This window comes from Orcinus orca, chromosome 12 (genome assembly GCF_937001465.1).
Source record: "Orcinus orca chromosome 12, mOrcOrc1.1, whole genome shotgun sequence".
Lineage (NCBI taxonomy): Eukaryota > Metazoa > Chordata > Mammalia > Artiodactyla > Delphinidae > Orcinus > Orcinus orca.
Genome location: NC_064570.1, coordinates 43,208 through 61,649, shown reverse-complemented (window position 1 = coordinate 61,649; position 18,442 = coordinate 43,208). Strand labels below are relative to the sequence as shown.

Here is an 18,442-nt window from a genome sequence, read left to right as displayed (position 1 = left end):
TCCAGATTTCTGGCTAAAGCCCGTTTAAAGGGCTATTTGCTTTTACAGTTTTCTTCTACTCTGGTTGATTTAAAGATTTTCCTCCAAAACAGCCATTCCAGACTGTTTAACAATCCCAGGGATGATAAATCTTAACATATTCTACTTATATCCATTAATGTCTTGATAAAATTGAGGTGGTTTAAAGGTAATCTGCCCTTCAAGGCAAGCTGGGTGGACTAAATAAATTCCAAACACTCTCCATAAGATGGGCTGACCTACCATAAGACGATAAGCTGATCAAAACAGTGAACTTTCCCAGATAGATGAAAGCTAAAAGATTTTGTATCCTTAAAATACAAAAATAGCTCTGGATGACAGAAAAATACAGGAAGAATGAAGAAAACGAAAGGAAAAAGAAACTCTACTTCCTAGTTCTGTCCTGGAAGAAAACAAGTCATAACAAAATAAGTGCTTGGGGTTTTATTCTTTAATAAAACAGATCAGTCCAACAGTTCCAAGGTATAAACTTAACCAGTTTTGAACTAATCAAGGACAACGGCACAGAACTCAGTCCTTCCGCAGAGGCACAGTCTCCTCCCTGATGCCCTCCTTGGTCACGATGCAGATCCTCAGTGCGTCCCCAGTGTACACGTCCCTCTCGGCAGCAGAAATGAAGACATCTTTCACAAGCCGCATGGCTCTGTCCAAGGACAGTGGGACATGCTCCACATTCTGCATGTTCTTAAAACCAACCTGGTGGGACAGAAACCTTGGATGAGGCATCATGTGACCATACAAAGGCAGTCCAGTCTCCCCCAAAGCTTTCACACGTCTCAGGGTTCAACATGAGTACATCACACAAACGTCAAATGTCCCTCAACTGAAATATTTCCAGACCTGGCTGAATTACACATACCTAACACCTGACCAATATCCACTGAGACAAAGGCCCTGCTCTTGAGAAGCACACAGCAGAGGCGTGAACATATGTAAGCAAACTATCGTTACAGAATCTACTGAAACTAAGAAGAAAATAGAGCCAGGAGAGCCCCAAGCTGTCCTAACTAAATCTCCTGGGAGAAGAAAAGAAAGGCTTCAGCAGAAAATACATCTAAGTAGAGGAGTGCTAAAGGATAAACGAGTTCAAGGATGGAGTAACATTGCAGATGGAGGCTGTGGTATCTCCAAAGGGATGGAGATGGGAAGGCACATCACTTCAAGGATCTGAGTGGAATATGGAGTGACAGGAGATGAGGCAGATAAGCAACAAGCAGAAGTAACTACATACTACGTAACGAATTCTAGACAAGCAAGGAGGATGAAGTAGGGAAGTAAGCTTGGAGGCAAAAAGGATGTTGGAAATAAACACAATGACCCAGGCAAGATGCCACGCAAGCCTGAATGCAGCCAGCAGTGACAGAAGAGGGGGCAAGTTAAACGTATACTTGGAAATTAGAATACAAAACGAGGTGACACAGAAACGGTGAGACTGGGGGAGAAATGCATTTTCATGATTGCAGGTAAAAATGGCAGGAGGAGAACCAAAAACATGGACCAACCACTGTAGACAGAAGCGCCTTCCAAGCCGTGAGAACAGGGAAGAAGCTGGAGCCGTGGAAGGGAGGGGCGGCAGGAGAACCAGTGGAACAGAGACAAGAAGGCTGGGTGGGGCAAATCAGCCCAGCAAACTCAGCAGCGAACTACAAGAAAGCGCTGACTTCCGCACTCCCCCAAGCTGGTGAAGAGAATGCAGGGGAGGCACTTTGTGTTAATGCCACCGCCCCCTGGACGCAGTCTTATTACCTGGTTGTCAAGCAGGGGCTGCAGCATGGCACTGGCTGAGCCTCCAGCCTTGAAGGAGTCTCTCTGGTAGGAACCCACCGGATCAAAGCTGTACACAGCTCCCTTCCCTTAAAGAAGAAAACAGTCTTCATAAGGATGCATCTTGACCACATTCCCAAATCGTGGTAAAATAAATCTACTCAAAATGTGATACAAAATGGACTATCAACTTGGCTAAAATTTCAGAAGAAGTGCAGTCTGCCTTTCCCCTCCCCTCCCCTCAGAATGCAATCGGAGGCCCACCTGCCCACTCCTGTCCACTAAGGCGTTTGCCCCCAGGAGCGTCATGCTCTCTTCCAAGCTACCATCACCGATTACCACGCCGTGGCTCCCACTATGTATGTGGTCTCACAGGTTCACTAGTTAACAATCACAGGTCCTGCTCTAAGTTCTGCACCAAACTCCTCACAACATTCCTAAAAATCTAACTGGTGTAGTTGCAGTATAGACACAAGTGTAAGATTTTCCGGGTGCTAAATGTGAGAAGCATGAAAAATTTACTGTGTACTTTTAAACTAATAGTAAGCACACTCTTTAGCATCAGCACCATAAAAAAATCAATTTAATTAAGAAGAAATTCCAGGGACTTCCCTGGAATTCTCTGGCGCAATGGTTAAGAATCTGCCTGCCAATGCAGGGGACATGGGTTCAATCCCTGCTCCAGGAAGATCCCACATGCCGCAGAGCAACTAAGCCTGAGTGCCACAACTACTTAGCCTGCGCACTAGAGCCTGCGAGCCACAATTACTGGAGCCTGCGAGCCACAATTACTGAAGCCCACGTGCCTAGAGCCCGTGCTCCGCCACAAGAGAAGCCACTGCAATGAGAAGCCCGCGCACCACAACAAAGAGCAGCCCCCGCTCGCCGCAACTAGAGAAAAAGTACGTACCCTATGACCCAGTAATAATTTCACTTACAGAATTAAGATTTACCTACAAGTAATGCTTACATAAACACACAAAGCAATATGTACAAGATCATTTCTGTATCTCTTACAGAGCAAAAATTTACAAGCAACCAACTCCATTAGCAGAAAATGGTATATGTCAACATAGCCATGTGCAGACTAGGAAGAGGAGGACAGGTCTGTGGGACACATCCATGGGACAATGTAAAATAAGGAGCTCTGTGCTATGTAGAGTACAGTCCTATTTTTGTTTAAAGGCATTAAGTAAACTGTACACACATTTACATATACACACAAAAACATATGGAAAGATTAATAAGTAAACTGTAGTTATTCATCTTTGTGGGATTACAGACAAGAAAAGAAGGGAATCACTTTATATGCTCTGGTATTGAGTTTATTACAAAGAATACATGTCACTAATTTTTAAAAAGGCCTTTTAAAACAACTGTGTTCTAAGTGTGAGAAATCACGGATCATTTATAAGGTATGACTTAAAAGTGACACAACTGATTTTTAAAACACATTATGCCATAACTGAAACACTCCAGTAGTTACCCTGGGAGATGTGAGATAAGGACAATCTTCTTACTACCATGGACAACTGCCAACATTAGCTGTGTGTATTTTTCCCACCGCAGAATTACGGAGATATAACCCTAACCCTAACCCTAACCCGGCTGAGGAGGCAGCACCTGAAAGAACCTGGAGAAGTGCTCTGCTGGGAGCAGGCTTAGAACAAGAAACAAGGTCACAGCAAGCAAGGCCACTAACTTCAACACATAAAGAAGCGCTATGAGGTATAAAGCCAAAAGAACAACTGCATCGCTCATGAGGCCAATAGGCCACAAGTAAAATGAGGCTCAAAAGATTTACCCAAGGGTAAACCAATCTCAGAAAACCACACACACAGCTTTGAGGAAAACAAAAGAGTAGAATATACCCAAGACCACAGCTTCAAAGACTCCCTTAGAAAAAGCAAGAGACATCTGTAACATGAGTGCAGAAGGCCTGAATCTTGGCTGTAAGTATAAAGTGATTTCCCTCATCAAAATAATTCTTAAAAAGTGCGATTATTTCAAAGTAAAAAATAAAATAAAACCAGACAAGTCCTAGAAAAAAACACAGGTAAACCTTTGATGGGGAAGGCGTTTCTAACAAAGTTAAGACACTCAATACCATAAAGAAAAGACTGACAGATTTGTATGAAAGTCAGGAACTTCTGTATAGCTCAAGACACATCCCAAAAGGTCAGAGACCAAGAACGCTCGTGCACGGCATCTGCCACACACGTTACACAGGGTTAACACAGTTGTTCTTATAAATCAGTAAGAAAAGACTGACCTGCGAATAAGGGAATAAGCAAAGATTAACACATGGGTCAGTCTCCAAAGAAATGCAAAGGGCAATAAACACGAAGACACCCAACCTCTATAAACAAAAAATACATATAAATTAAAACAACAAAGTATTTACTAGGCAAAGACCTAGAATGTGTCAAAATTCTGAGACTGGTTAGGATGCAAAAACAGAACCAAAAAAACCCAAAACAAAAGAAGGTACTCACACCCCTGCTGGTGGAGTGCAGGAGGACTGTTTCTGAAGGGCACGCCCATGGTGTCAGCAGGATGCAAACATATAGATATTCTCTGACCCAGAAGCTCGACTTCTAGGAATTTTTTCCAGGGAGATAAGCTGGGTCGGAGAAATACACAAAATTGTATGTACAGGAGTTGTCATATTGTTTATATTAAGAAAACTGGAAACAACCTAAATAATCCTCAGAGGACTGGTGGGGAAACTATGGTGCCGCCCTATCCCATATGTCAGCCTGGAATCAGTATGCATGCCTTTATCCACCAGCATAAAGCTACCTCAGTGATAATACATCCACTGGACAGTCCCAGAAAAACGTATAAACTACATCCTACTTATGTAGTGTACAAGCACGTATGCACACCAAGATATCTAAAAGCATGTTCGCTATAAGTTGAATAGTAATTATCTCTAGGGACAGGCGTTGGGGGATTACTACTTTTATCTTTGTATCTTCCAGTACTATTTGACTTCTGTAAGCATTATTGTTTTCATTACAGAAAAACTAAAGCCCTCATTAACTTGGGGAAAATTTTTTACAAGAGGGCATGATTGCAACTGGAGAGGTAAGGGCACAGAGGTCAAAGTAGATAGCTGTCGACTGTGTGCTAAAGTCAGCTGTTGACCCAGTGTCCTGAGGGTCTCCATAGGAACAGAGCCCCACTTCCACCAACACAAAAGACAGGAAATAAAATCTCAAAACAGGGACTTCCCTGGTGGCTCAGTGGTTAAGAATCCGCCTGCCAATGCAGGGGACACGGGTTCAAGCCCTGGTCCGGGAAGATCCCACATGCCGTGGAGCAACTAAGCCCGTGTGCCACAACTACTGAGCCTGCGCTCTAGAGCCCACAAGCCACAGCTACTGAAGCCCACGCACCTACAGCCCATGCTCCGCCACAAGAGAAGACAACGCAATGAGAAGCCCGCACACCGCAACCAAGAGTAGCCCCTGCTCGCCGCAACTAGAGAAAGCCTGCGCACAACAACAAAGACCCAACGCAGCCAAAAAAAAAAAAAAAAAAGTCTCAAAACTTCAGCAGAGGCTCTGGACTTGGAGGCACCAGGCTTAACCATAGACAGGGTGAAAGGCAGGTACAAAAACAGAAGTGTTAAATGGAGAGCTGATGTGCTCCTTCAGTGCAGACCTTTATGACCAGATTTTGATTATCAATCTTCAGTACAAATGGACGGCCAAAATTCAAAAGAAATTTGAAGGAAGCCTCCAATGTAGAAGGCAGCAGCCAAAAATAAACAAGATGAAGAAAGCAATCTGAGGGCTTCCCTGGTGGCACAGTAAAGAATCTGCCTGCCAATGAAGGGTACAGGGGTTCAATCCCTGGCCCGGGAAGATTTCTTCCCACACGCCGTGGAGCAACTAAACCCATGCGCCACCACTACTGAGCCTGCGCTCTAGAGCCCGCGAGCCACAACTACTGAGCCCGAGTGCTACAGCTACTGAAGCCTGCACGCCTAGAGCTCGTGCTCCACAACAAGAGAAGCCACAACAAGAAGCCCACGCACCACAATGAAGAGCAGGCCTCCAAAAAAAAAAAAAAGAAAAAAAAAAGAGCAGGGCCCCGCTCGCCGCAACTAGAGAAAGCCCACGCTCAGCAGCGAAGACCCAATGCAGCCAAAAATAAAAATAAATAAATAAAAATTTAAAAAAGGAATAAATTGTCTCAGTGGGTGTATACATATTCCAAACTTATCAAATAATGCATTAAAAAGAAGCAATTGGGGCTTCTCTGGTGGCACAGTGGTTGAGAGTCCGCCTGCCGATGCAGGGGACATGGGTTCGTGCCCTGGTCTGGGAAGATCCCACACGCCGCGGAGCGGCTGGGCCCGTGAGCCATGGCTGCTGAGCCTGCGCGTCCGGAGCCTGTGCTCCGCAACGGGAGAGGCCACAGCAGTGAGAGGCCGGCGTACCGCAAAAAAAAAAAAAAAAAAAAAAGCAGCTGGAGAAAATGCAGAGAACACAAGAAAACTTCAAAGAAGTACAAAAAAAATCTAGCAGTAACAGGACACTTAAAATAAAAATAAAGGAGCTAACAAAGAAGAAAAAGCTCTTGGAAATTAATGATGGCAAAAATAGAAAGCTCAGTAAAGAATGAGGCATTGAAGTTGAGGAAATCTTCAGAGCAGAACAAAAAAATAAACAGGTGGACAACATGCAGGGGAAAAAATGAGGAACTATGGATCATAACCCAGGTGGCTGTGGAGAAGGCAGGGTTGGGAGAGGAGGAGAACAGTAGAGGAGACAAAATAAATGAGCCAAGACTCTGGGCGAGGAGCCTCGCTGGAACCTTTCAGAACACCAGGATAAAGAAAAGACTCAAAAAACAAGGACTCCAAAAGGTCTCCTGATTCCTTTCTTCAGAAATTTCTCTAGAGATGCACACCACCAAACAAGGAAATAAACCAAGAAAGAGGAAAGCACGGGTGAGAGAGCTGAAGGCTGTCCTGGGAAACAGAAAAAGGCGGCAAAGGACTGCTTTACTACACACACAAATTCCTCTAAGGAATAAAACCAAATCAAACCAGACAAGATTAGAGGGGGGAAAAAAAGGTTAGAAATGCCTGAGAATACCACCAAAGCAAGCGAGTGTAATCTGGAAATCAAAGAAGAGGGCTGTGAAGTCAAGCAGATCCGAGCCTTAGCTCTGCCCACACACGAGCTCAGCACACACGAGGTTTCTCCAATCAGTCTGATGCTCAGAAAAACTCAAAGGACGTTGTCTGGCCTGCTGAAATTCAATGGTAGCTATTATTAATATTGCTAAAATCTGAATTTATTAACCTGACATTCAAGTCAGACATAACTGAAGTCAAAAAAGGCACCAGAAGTGTCCAGCATGCTGGGTAAGGCAAGCTAACCTGTGGCTAGAATTTAATTACCCAGGTTAAGTGTAATTAATTTCTATGTACCATTTCTGTGCTTTATATTTTCTCTTAGTTTTCAAGCAAGTTTGAAAGCCTGAAAAAACTGTGTCAACCTAATTTGTCTACATATAAACCATGGTAGGTAAAATGATCAGAATGCTCCCAGAGGTCACATACAGGGGCAGAGGTGAGAGAGAGAGAGAGGGAGAACAAAGAAAACACCCATGGAACAGGAACGGACAGGAGTGAAAACGAGAGAGGAGATGAGAAGAACCTGACCCCATCCTACCCAGAAACCTTCCCTCTCAGAAAGATAGACTGTTTCAATGATGCCCAAGACATTTCTGTAACTTCTTTACACTGGACTACTCTAAAAGGCAGCACAGATCTGTCCTGGGAGACTGTATTTGATTTCTGGAAGCAACTAAAAGTCAATTCAAATCAGACCTGCTGAAAAACACTGCTGCCCTTTGATCCATGCTTTGGATCAAAAACAGCATGGAAACGTCAAGTAACAATGCTGATTTTCACTGGCCCTCCTGGTATGACTCTGACAGAAAATCCAAGAGGGACTTTAAAAATTATCCAAAAATACTGGTGGAAATGCACTTCTTTAACACATTACTTTCATAAAAACCTTTTGAAGTACGTTTGTCTTACTTAGAATCATACTTAGGTCAAGCTTCTCCAAGTCAGGTTTCTTTCTGTAAGATTAAAATGCTAAATATACTATCAAATTCATGCAAGATCTTGAGAAAATAGTGAAACAACTGACTGCCCAACATTCACTTAATACACCACTTGCTGTGTGTCTCTGGATAATCATTGATTTCCCTTTTAGCTTCAGTTTCTTTCTTTCTTTCCTTCTTTTTTTTTTTTTGGCGGTACGCAGGCCTCTCCCTGTTGTGGCCTCTCCCGTTGCGGAGCACAGGCTCCGGACGTGCAGGCTCAGCGGCCATGGCTCACGGGCCCAGCCGCTCTGCAGCATGTGGGACCTTCCCGGACCGGGGCATGAACCCGTGTCCCCTGCATCGGCAGGTGGACTCTCAACCACTGCGCCACCAGGGAAGCCCTAGCTTCAGTTTCTTCACTGCTTTAATTATGAGAAAATGAAGTTGCTGGGCAAGAGGGTATCCGGTTCTTTTCAACTCTGGTTTGAAACACACACACATCTAAGAAATGCCACCCCATTCATCACCCAGAAAGAAAACATCCTACCTTCTTCATCGAGTCCCCCGATGATGTTGTACACATAGTAGGGGAAAAAGCGCCTAGAATACAGGATTGTAGACAGCATTGCAGCAATCGCCCCTGTCGTCATGGCCTTATTATTGGAATGTTTGTACATCTGCAATTATTAACAAAAATAACAGGCATGTAGAGGCAGAATATATTAAAGACTAGAACAATGAACAGTAAATTGAAAAGAATGAAAGCCTATCTTGGTGAAATGGGAAAGGATACCTGTTTCTTTCATGATCAAACAACACAATACTACTAAAATAAAATACTTTATTATGTCCTATCATTTTTGGGGGCTACAAACACTTCTATCGGAAAGAATGCTAAGTTTGCCCTCAGCTCTCTGGTTTAAAGACTACTTTCCATGCCATCCTTATCCCAGGCACTGCTAACTCAAGAGCAAATATATACAAACAGAGCATATGAGGTGACCTGGAGAGGATGTTCCAAATCCAGCTCTCCACTCTGCAAACAGACAGTGGTCAGGAAAGTCCATGGGCCAAATTCAGACCACCACTTGTTTCTATAAAGTTTTATTGGAACACAGTCTCGTTCATTCATTACATATTGTCTGTCTGCTTTTGCACAAGGGCAGAGTTGAACAGTTGCCACAGAAACCAAATGGCTCATAAAGCTGAAGATATCTGCTATGCTAACTCCTGATCAGACTCAGACGTAAGTCCGTCTCTTTGCAGAGTAGGTACCTGTGAGGTGCGAGGGCAGCGCCCTTACTGTGTGTGAATACAGTGCAGTGGTCTTGACCCTTAGAGCATCTACCATGGAGAAAAGAAGTATCCCAAACAGCATCTTATACAGTGATTGCCAATCTCAGATTTACTACATCCTTAGGAATCCCAAATTATCCAATAAAATAAATTTAAGTTCACCAGTTTGTCAGCTACATAGCAAACATCTCTAAAGAGAAACCTAAGAAGTACTATAAAATCAAACAATGACAAATACTGAAGAAAGATGAGAAATGAGCTACTTGGATAAATCAGTGTACAGAAACATTTTTTCCATGGTTATAAAGAAAATTCTTCATTTCAAAACCGAGCACCAACATTTATTCACCTCACCATTTACACAATAATATATGAAAGAAAAATTTCAAGGACTGTACACTGAGTTGAACTCACTGTTGCTTGTTTTATTTTATTAACAACTCTCATGTCATGTTTATTTTTGTCCTCTAAATGCCATTTATAAAATATGCATTAGGAATCATACAAATACATCAATAAATATAAGTCACTAAAGCTTTCAATATAAATAGATTTTAAATAAATGTTAACAATTGATAAATAGTAAATGAAATCATTTCTACACATTCAAAGAGCAAGTATCAGTTAAACAAATTCATTACATACTCCAGTGACATCACACATAATCTTAAGGGTTATCACAAATAGGCAAAACAGAATGCGACCAACCCGGCTCACTTTTTCATGTACCAGCTGGACTTAACCAACTACTAAATTAAAAATTACGACGCGTAGCCTACAAAATTAAATAAGAATATTAACAGCATATAATATTGACACTGTAAATATCAGCAGTTTAAAAAATGTCAGCAGGCTATAACTGATTAAGAAACAGAGCTACACTTCTGAATATTGACATATGGTGATTGAGAATCCTACTCCAACCCTATACTGTTATCAACTAAGAAGAGAGTAGTTACTGGTTATTATTACAGATAAAATCCATTTTAGCACAGTCCAAATTACACCTATCCTATTCTCCCTGAAACTACTTGCAGCAAACACTGCTAATACACACAGGCGATGATCAAAATCCAGACGGCCCTCTGCTTTCATCAAGTCAGCATTCCTTTGTTCTTTATGCCTCCCCAGCTTCCACAAAAGACATGCAGGCAATGTCAGCCCTTTAAAAACTGTAAAACAGGTTAGTCTGTCTCGTTCTCTTACTTCTTCCGAATACCACCCTTTTCGTCTCTTCCACCCTCATCCACCTTGCATCAAATCTCCTTCCTCAGCTAGCTATCAACTAAAGCCTGTTGAGGGGCAGGTAACAATGGCGCAGGTTGTGCCTCTGGTCCAAACAGCTGGTTTGTTCCTTCTTCTCCTGCTCTTGCTAACAGTGCAGTGCTATATAGAGAGCATGTCAGCTGGCGGTGCTCCAGACCAAGCTTCGGTCTAAAAGCTTGCCTCCTCTGCAGAAATTGATTTGTTTCATTTCTGAGGGAAGAGTGTCTTCAGAAGAAACCCCTCCCAGTCTGCCTCAAAAAAGGTAGAGAATCCTTTACTTTATACTGTACATATATTTTAACAAAAGGAACTTGCTGTAGTTTCACATTGTGCTACTTTGATGATGCTGCATTAACACTATCATTTCATTTCCAGGACAGGTTAGTTTCACCTGCTAGACGTCTAGCTCTTCTGCAGCTATTCTGAGCAAGTCATGATGTATATGCTTAAAAGAACCTAAAGGACTGTTATTAGTTTTCAATAGTGCAGACATATACAAAGGCATCTACCTTTAGTCTTGCTTCAATAATCTTTGTCAGGGTAAGACAGTCTCCATGAAAACCGCTACATCCAATGACTGTTTTGTCTGTTCTGTAAAAAAAAACCACATTTCAGGAAACTAAGTTGGTTTGACAGTAGAGGAAGACATGTCTTGGGTAATTTTAAACTGAAAACTCCCATTCCCATTATTCACCAAATGGTAATGGGACAACTATTTAGTTAGCTCTTTATGGGGGGAGGCGGGGGGGGTTGGGAGGTCCTGTATCCCAACATCTCACTCAAAAGAATAAATGAAACTATGAATGGACTAAGGAAAATATGACTGAATTTTTTTACAACCTTAGGTTGAGTTGTGAGCAGCTAGTTTAGCTCACAACTCAAGCCAATTTACATATGATACAACCCAATGTTCACACAGAAAAAGCTTTACAAACTTTATTACATAAAAAATTAGAACTTCTATAAAAATACAATGAACAAAGTTTTAAAAAAGAACCAAGAGCGCCGTTGCCCAGGTTCAATCCCTGGTCGGGGAACTGAGATCCCATAAGCCACTCAGCATAGCCAAAAAGAAAAAAAAAAAGAACTAAGGTAATGTATTTGTAGTACATACAACCAAAGTCTAATTTTAATTTCCTTATTCTACAAAGGGTTCCTAAAAATACGAAAAGCATTAACAGCACAATGGCTCATGGGGATGTAATACACAGCATGGTGACTACAGTTAATAAGCCTGTGTTGCGTATTTAAAAGTTGCTAAGAGAGTAGATCTTAGACGTTCTCACCACAGGGAAACAAATGTCGTAACTATGTGTGGTAACAGATATTAACCAGACTAATTGTGATCATTTTGCAATATATACAAATACAGAATCATTATGTTGTATACCTGAAACTATTATATGTCAATTATACCTCAATTAAAAAAAAACACAATGGAAAGATGGGTAACTTATATGAAAGTCACATAAAAAGAGACACAAGTCACCATAAACATATAAAAGAACCTCCATGCCAATCAGAAATTCAAATCTAAATAAGAGATGATTTCAATCTATTAGACTAATAATGCCTAATGCTGGTGATGTTGTGGGAAATGTGTACTCTCAGATACTGGCAAAGAGGATACACTGATGCAAGTTTTTAGAAGGCTCGTTTGACAGTATCTAGTAGAAATTTAAATGCACACCATTTTCACTCAATAATTCCACTGCCAGAAATTCATCCAGTCAATATACTTATGCAAGTTTGCAAAGATATACTCTGGGTTCACTTGTGTGTAAGTATACGTATTATTATAATGGCTCTCCAAAACAAAACAAACAAAAACAACCCAAATGCCCACCAGAGGGAAACTGGTAAAATCTTGGTACATCTATGTCTCAAAAATTAATTCCCAAGTCTTGACATGTATAAGGAAACACAAACCAATCTCATCAAGAGATGATCAGCAGAGGCCACATGATACCCTTCCTTTCAGAAATATAAGAATGACTCATACAAAACATACGTGTCCAGCTGGGGAGACCACTGGCACCTCCAGGGGCACCACCAGCATTTCCTGATCCACCCCTATACCCAACCTCACTGCACTGAGCCTAAGACCCCCAGTATACCATAAGGCTTCACTGCCTATACTACTAAGAAGAGTTGACAGTACCAAGAGGGTAGGACAAAATCTGAGCTTCAAAATGCTTTTGCCAAATATCCAGGTACATAAATGAAGAGGCGTTTTTATGCAAAGAATAAAGAGGAAATGTAAGTCTCAAACAGGTGGGGAAGAGGCAGACTTGGCTCTAGGTCAGCCCCAAAGGGCATGGGATCAGAGGCACGCAGGCAATTCAACTGCATGTATGGTCTAGTGCAAAACATGCGTGACAGGAACACATTAACGTTCTGTCTCTATATACCTGAAGAATTTCATTAAAAAAAAAATGGGTATTCACTTAGGCAGCACACAAACTACAACAGAACATTATAAAGATGAGCAGAATCTTGCACAAGGATAATATATATAAAATTACGTATTTAAATTTTATTTATGACGTTACTACTTTCAAATTATAAAAGTTACAACTTAGAAGAAAAAATTATAGCATGGGTACAGTACAAATCAGAGAAGAGAAAGGGGTATCAAAAGAGAAGTGGACAGAAAGGGAACTGGGAAGATGAAGACAAGTTTACTGTTCTTTAGGTTAAGATGTGGGCTAGCTCATGCCCTGCAGCACCGCAAGGCCCACCCAAAGGACCCGAACCTCATCAGTCCACTCCTGCTACAATTCAAGGTTAAGACTATCTCGTGGACTAACGTAGGCGTAACCACCACTTTTAACTGTGTCTAAAAATGTTAAATACAAACCACTGCTAACATGCAAGATGCATTTAGGTAACTTACGCAGACTTTCTTCCCCTGTACACATGCCTTTATTTTCTTATGTTTTAGAAAAAATATAAGCACCCCATTAAAACCGTGAACGATGGATACAACTGCTTACCATATGGTTAAATTGAATGTTTCAGGTTATCTTCTTTTTTAAGGTGCAGATTAGAAAAAAATTCAACGTATTAATGGATGCATAGAAGGATGAAAGTATGTATGATAAAGTAATAATAATAAAATACTGATAAGATCTAGGTGATAGTATATGAGTGTTCACTACAAAATTATCCTACCTTTGTCGTATATTTGAAATTTTTCATAAGATGTTGAAGTAAAAAATATTTAAGTTACCAAAAACACTGTTGGTACCTAGATATGGCAAATATCATGAAGACTACATACTGAATTATTAGAAAACAATTTCCTAACAAAAATGCAAGCTAAGCTCCAAACAGGCAATTAAAAAATTCATGAAACAAGTCATTTAGAAGTTAAATCTCCTGCAGTATTAAATCATCACAAGATGCTGAGAATATGTCCTTAGAAATATTTACTTACAATTTGTAACATTTGGGGCTGTCCCGTGTGTGAATTGAAAACCCCTCACTCAATCGGGTGTCAGAAGCAACAATTGAAAAATCTTCTCCAGCAATTGCCAATACAGTACTGAGGGGAAAAGAAAGACAAAAGAGAAAATTAATGAATTCTTCTGGATGGTAATAACACCTTTCCCAAAATGAGAATGCTCCACAGCATATAGTGGGATAAAATATACTAGATGTAAGCAAGTGCAGGATTCAGATGGAAGAGGAAAGATAAGGGGAAAGGATCCCTGGGCTACAAGTCATCTGGGAAAAAAATATTAAGTACTTCGTAAAAAACACAAGCCTCAATCAGAGCAAAGGTTCCTTAGCAGAAGGTAACAGAAACAAATCACTAAATTATCACTGTCATCAAAAAATTAACATCTACCGATACTATAAAACAGCCAAAGGCCATGGCCCTGCCCGCCGGGGGGTGGGAGGGCAGTTAGGTGTAGATAGTGGCGCTACAACACAAGCTATCTGAGCTCAGAGAAGAGAGGATTAGTGTTTTTCTTTTCTTTTTAAAAATTTATTTTTTCTGTTTTTTAAAAATTTATATTCTCTTGCACATAAAAGTCATAAGCACGTATGTATAAATATATATATATTTGCTCATTTTAAGAACCTATCCCACTGTTTATTTTTTAAATTTATTTTTTTATACAGCAGGTTCTTATTAGTCAACCATTTTATACACATCAGTGTATACATGTCAATCCCAATCTCCCAATTCATCACACCACCACCCCCCACCCCCGTAAAATTATTTTTGTATTTTTTATTTTTTGGCCACGCCAAGCGGCATGTGGGATCTTAGTTCCCTCACCAGGGAACTAAGATGGAACCCCTGCCCCCTGCATTGGAAGTGCAGTCTTAACCACTGGACCTCCAGGGAAGTCCAAAGGCTTAATGTTTTTCATTTCTTTATATCCAAGTCTTTATATTATGTCTTGCACTCAGGAAGACACCCAAATATCTGTTGGAAAATGGATCAACAAAGAACAAACTTTTCTCTTTGTGGCTGTGTGGCTCATGCTAGCAGTTTAGTGGAGGTCTAGAGCATGAGCCCTAAAAGCAGACCGTCTGGGTTCTAAGTCTGGCTCTCCTGCTTAGCAGGTAATGAGATGGTGGGTAAGTTGCTTAACTTCTCAAGGCCTCAATGTCCTCATATGCGTATCAGAGATCATAACAGTAGCTACCTTATTTGGGTGTTAGAGGATTAAATGAGTTAATAATTGTTAACCCCTCATACCAGTGCCTGACACATAACTGGTCCTCCAGTAAAGTGTTAGCTATGATCCTTGTGGCGTAAGCATGAGGCAGCAGAGTATGATCACTGAGAACCTGGGCTCTGGAGTTACCCGTAACCCGCCCCTGCCACTTAACAGCTCTGTGACCTTGGACAAATCATCCAAGTTCAAGGTGATGATATCAGCAGCTGCTGTGTTAAAGGGTGGCTGTGAGAATTAGACGACATGACCCACATAAAACACCTGCACTGTGCCTCACAGAACATAAGCGCTCAGAAAACTTAGGCCATTATTCTTACCGAGGTGGGATGGCACTAAAACTCTGAAGTACAAAAGGATGGTATTGCACATAACATGAACACTGAATAAAGGAAAACTGGTATAATTCAAATAAAACATTCAAACAACTTATTCAGGTGTCCCTTTTTGTGTATACAAGTGAAGTGGCATAAGGCTTATGTGATGGACAGATCCAACAGCAGAAAATCTCACATGGAAAAGCACAGATCTAGGAATTTTTGTGAGGAATCAAAGGTTATACGAGCAGAATGAGAAAAGTTCCTTTTGCAAAGTGGAATTTTAAGAAGACTACTGTGACAATAACACTATATGTGAAATTAGGATGGAAACTCTTTCAATAAGACTAATGCAGTAGGAAGGTAGCAACGTGAACAGGAAGAAACAGGTATATCCAAAAAACATAAACACACGAACTGTACAGGTTTTTGTAACTACCAAAATGTGTTAGACGCTGGAAGAGCCAATTTTGACATCCAAGATTTTAAACTCTGACAAGCAGCATGATGGCCTAATTATAAGCCGTGTAAATGAGAAGTGATTGAGAGGAATAATTAGTTTGCTTTTTGCTTTCTTTTTTGCGGTACGCGGGCCTCTCACTGCCATGGCCTCTCCCGTTGTGGAGCACGGGCTCCGGAAGCGCAGGCCCAGTGGCCATGGCTCACGGGCCCAGCCACTCCGCGGCATGTGGGATCCTCCCAGACCGGGGCACGAACCCGTGTCCCCTGGATCGGCAGGCGGACTCTCAACCACTGCGCCACCAGGGAAGCCCTACTTTTTGTTTTAATATCTTAAGTTATGGTGAAAGCAGAAAATCCAGGTGGAAAGTTGAATTTAAGAAGCCAGAATCGAGGGGCTCATGAAAGGTAGAACTGGAGAAACAGATCTGGGAATATCTTCCCATAAATGAAACATGTGAGACTACTCAGTGACAAATGTGAAGGCTAATCAATTGGGGTTTAACCACATTTAGTCAGAATAGAAAAAGACATAGGACTAAGTCTTATTTTGTAGAAGCAAAGGCTGCCCAAGAGCCAGCAGGAATAAATATTAAAGAAAAAGAACGAAGACTGAGAAAAGGTAATTCAATAATGAGAAAAGCCATAGCAACTAACTTTAGGGCAGTAACTGGATTACAAAGGTTAAAAAGTGAGTAATGAACACTGAATACCTTATAAGTCTTATATAGAATCTGCAACTGCCTCATGAAATGGGTCTATTAACGCATTTTGTGGTATAACTACTTCATTAGTTGTCATAGGAAATATTTAGAAGTGCAATAATAAAAGCATACATAAACTCCATGGCAACACAGCTATGGATTCAAATCCTGGGGCTCAACTTCACACCAGCTCTGTGACTAAAAAAATTTAACTTCTGGGCTTCCCTGGTGGCGCAGTGTTTGAGAATCTGCCTGCCGATGCAGGGGACACGGGTTCGAGCCCTGGTCTGGGAAGATCCCACATGCCGCGGAGCAACTGGGCCCGTGAGCCACAACTACTGAGCCTGCGCGTCTGGAGCCTGTGCTCCGCAACAAGAGAGGCCGCAACAGTGAGAGGCCCGCGCACCGCGATGAAGAGTGGCCCCCACTCGCCACAACTAGAGAAAGCCCTCGCACGGAAACGAAGACCCAACACAGCCATAAATAAATAAATAAATAAATTTTTAAAAAAACAAAAAAAAATTAACTTCTAAGGGCCCAGGCTCATTTGTAAAATTGAGGCATATACCATCTAACACTCAGTCACCATAAGGATTAAAAAAGATAACTGCTTTCAATTTACAAAATGCTCCTCTTTTGATTCTCCCCTCGCCAAAATATGAGTAGCTAAGAAAGACAAGGAAATCTGGGTTCAAGAAGTTGAGGGGTACCCAAAGACCACAATGCTCTTTAGTGGCAGAAACAAGGCTAAAATCATAGCCTTCCACCCTGTTTGCAACATACCGCGAAAATCTGCATTAAAATTTCAAATCCATAAGGACCTGATTAATTAACCTGGTTGCCTTAAAGGACCATCTGTTTGTTCCAATTGGGTGGGGATATTTTAAAGTACAAAGTTTGGTCGGTAAACTATAATCAGTGCTTAAATATACAGCTCTTCATTGTTAGGAGTCCTCAACAGAGTGTTTTTCCATAACCCTGATTCTTTTAGTGTACTATCAAGGAAAAGTATTATTTAAGGTAAAGATGGTAACTAAAAAAAAAAGACAACTTGAATGCAACACGCAAGAATACAATATTCAAAGGTCCCCCTTCTGAGTATTTTTTTTCCTTAACTTAACGCTAACCCTTAAAAATAAACGCTTATCTATGAAACTAAGTCTGGCCGACTAATCCTACCCGCTATTTAAAATAACAGAAAATGATGAAGTAGTTTCATTTAGCTACAGACACAACTACATCTAACGACACGGCCAATCAATCCTAACTCTTTCATCTCAGATGCTCAACCTGCCCCTTGCCTGCTGGCGCGAGAAACACGTTCAGATAGTAACGAACGGTTAGGTCCATTTTTAAACCTCTTCCAGAGCAGAGCCCAGATATCAATTTCTACCTCCCGTCCACGCAAACCTGCCCGTCCACATCGAGACCCAGTGACCGGCCTGTACGGTGAAGCCCTGAGGAACAAGATCGAACCGAGCAACCACGGAGAGGGAGGCCTGCGGCTGGCGGGGCAAAGCCGGGTAGCCATGCCGACAGCCTTAGGCAGGGACATGGGGGGAGAAAGAGGAAGCGGCGGCTCTCCGGGCTTTACCCTCCGTTGAAAGCGTAGGGCGAAAAGCGCAGCTGCAAAGGGCCCGGGGCGCTGTGAGGCTCCATGGCCGGGTCTCTCCCCGGGCCCGAGTACGCGGCTACCGAGGACAACATCCCGCTGCTCCGCTCCTGCTGTCTCACGGCGAGATGGCGGCCCCTACCGGAAATGGCGCCACTTCCGGCTTCGCGGCGCTGCCTCCGGCCGCTCGGTCTCACGCCAGTCATTGCTCCTAGA

The 18,442-nt window shown here is 41.9% G+C and overlaps 1 protein-coding gene across 1 annotated transcript; it reads right to left on the bottom strand.

The window, feature by feature from the left end:
• Window positions 1-447: 447 nt before the first annotated feature.
• Window positions 448-18,388, bottom strand: PSMB1 (proteasome 20S subunit beta 1). Its single transcript, XM_004278842.2, has 6 exons — window positions 18,209-18,388; window positions 13,880-13,987; window positions 10,950-11,031; window positions 8,426-8,555; window positions 1,786-1,892; window positions 448-735 (listed from the first exon to the last, which is right to left on the bottom strand). Exons 1-6 carry the CDS (start codon window positions 18,319-18,321, stop codon window positions 550-552), a joined length of 726 nt encoding a protein of 241 aa, XP_004278890.1. The 5' UTR covers window positions 18,322-18,388; the 3' UTR covers window positions 448-549.
• Between the last annotated feature and the right edge of the window lie 54 nt (window positions 18,389-18,442).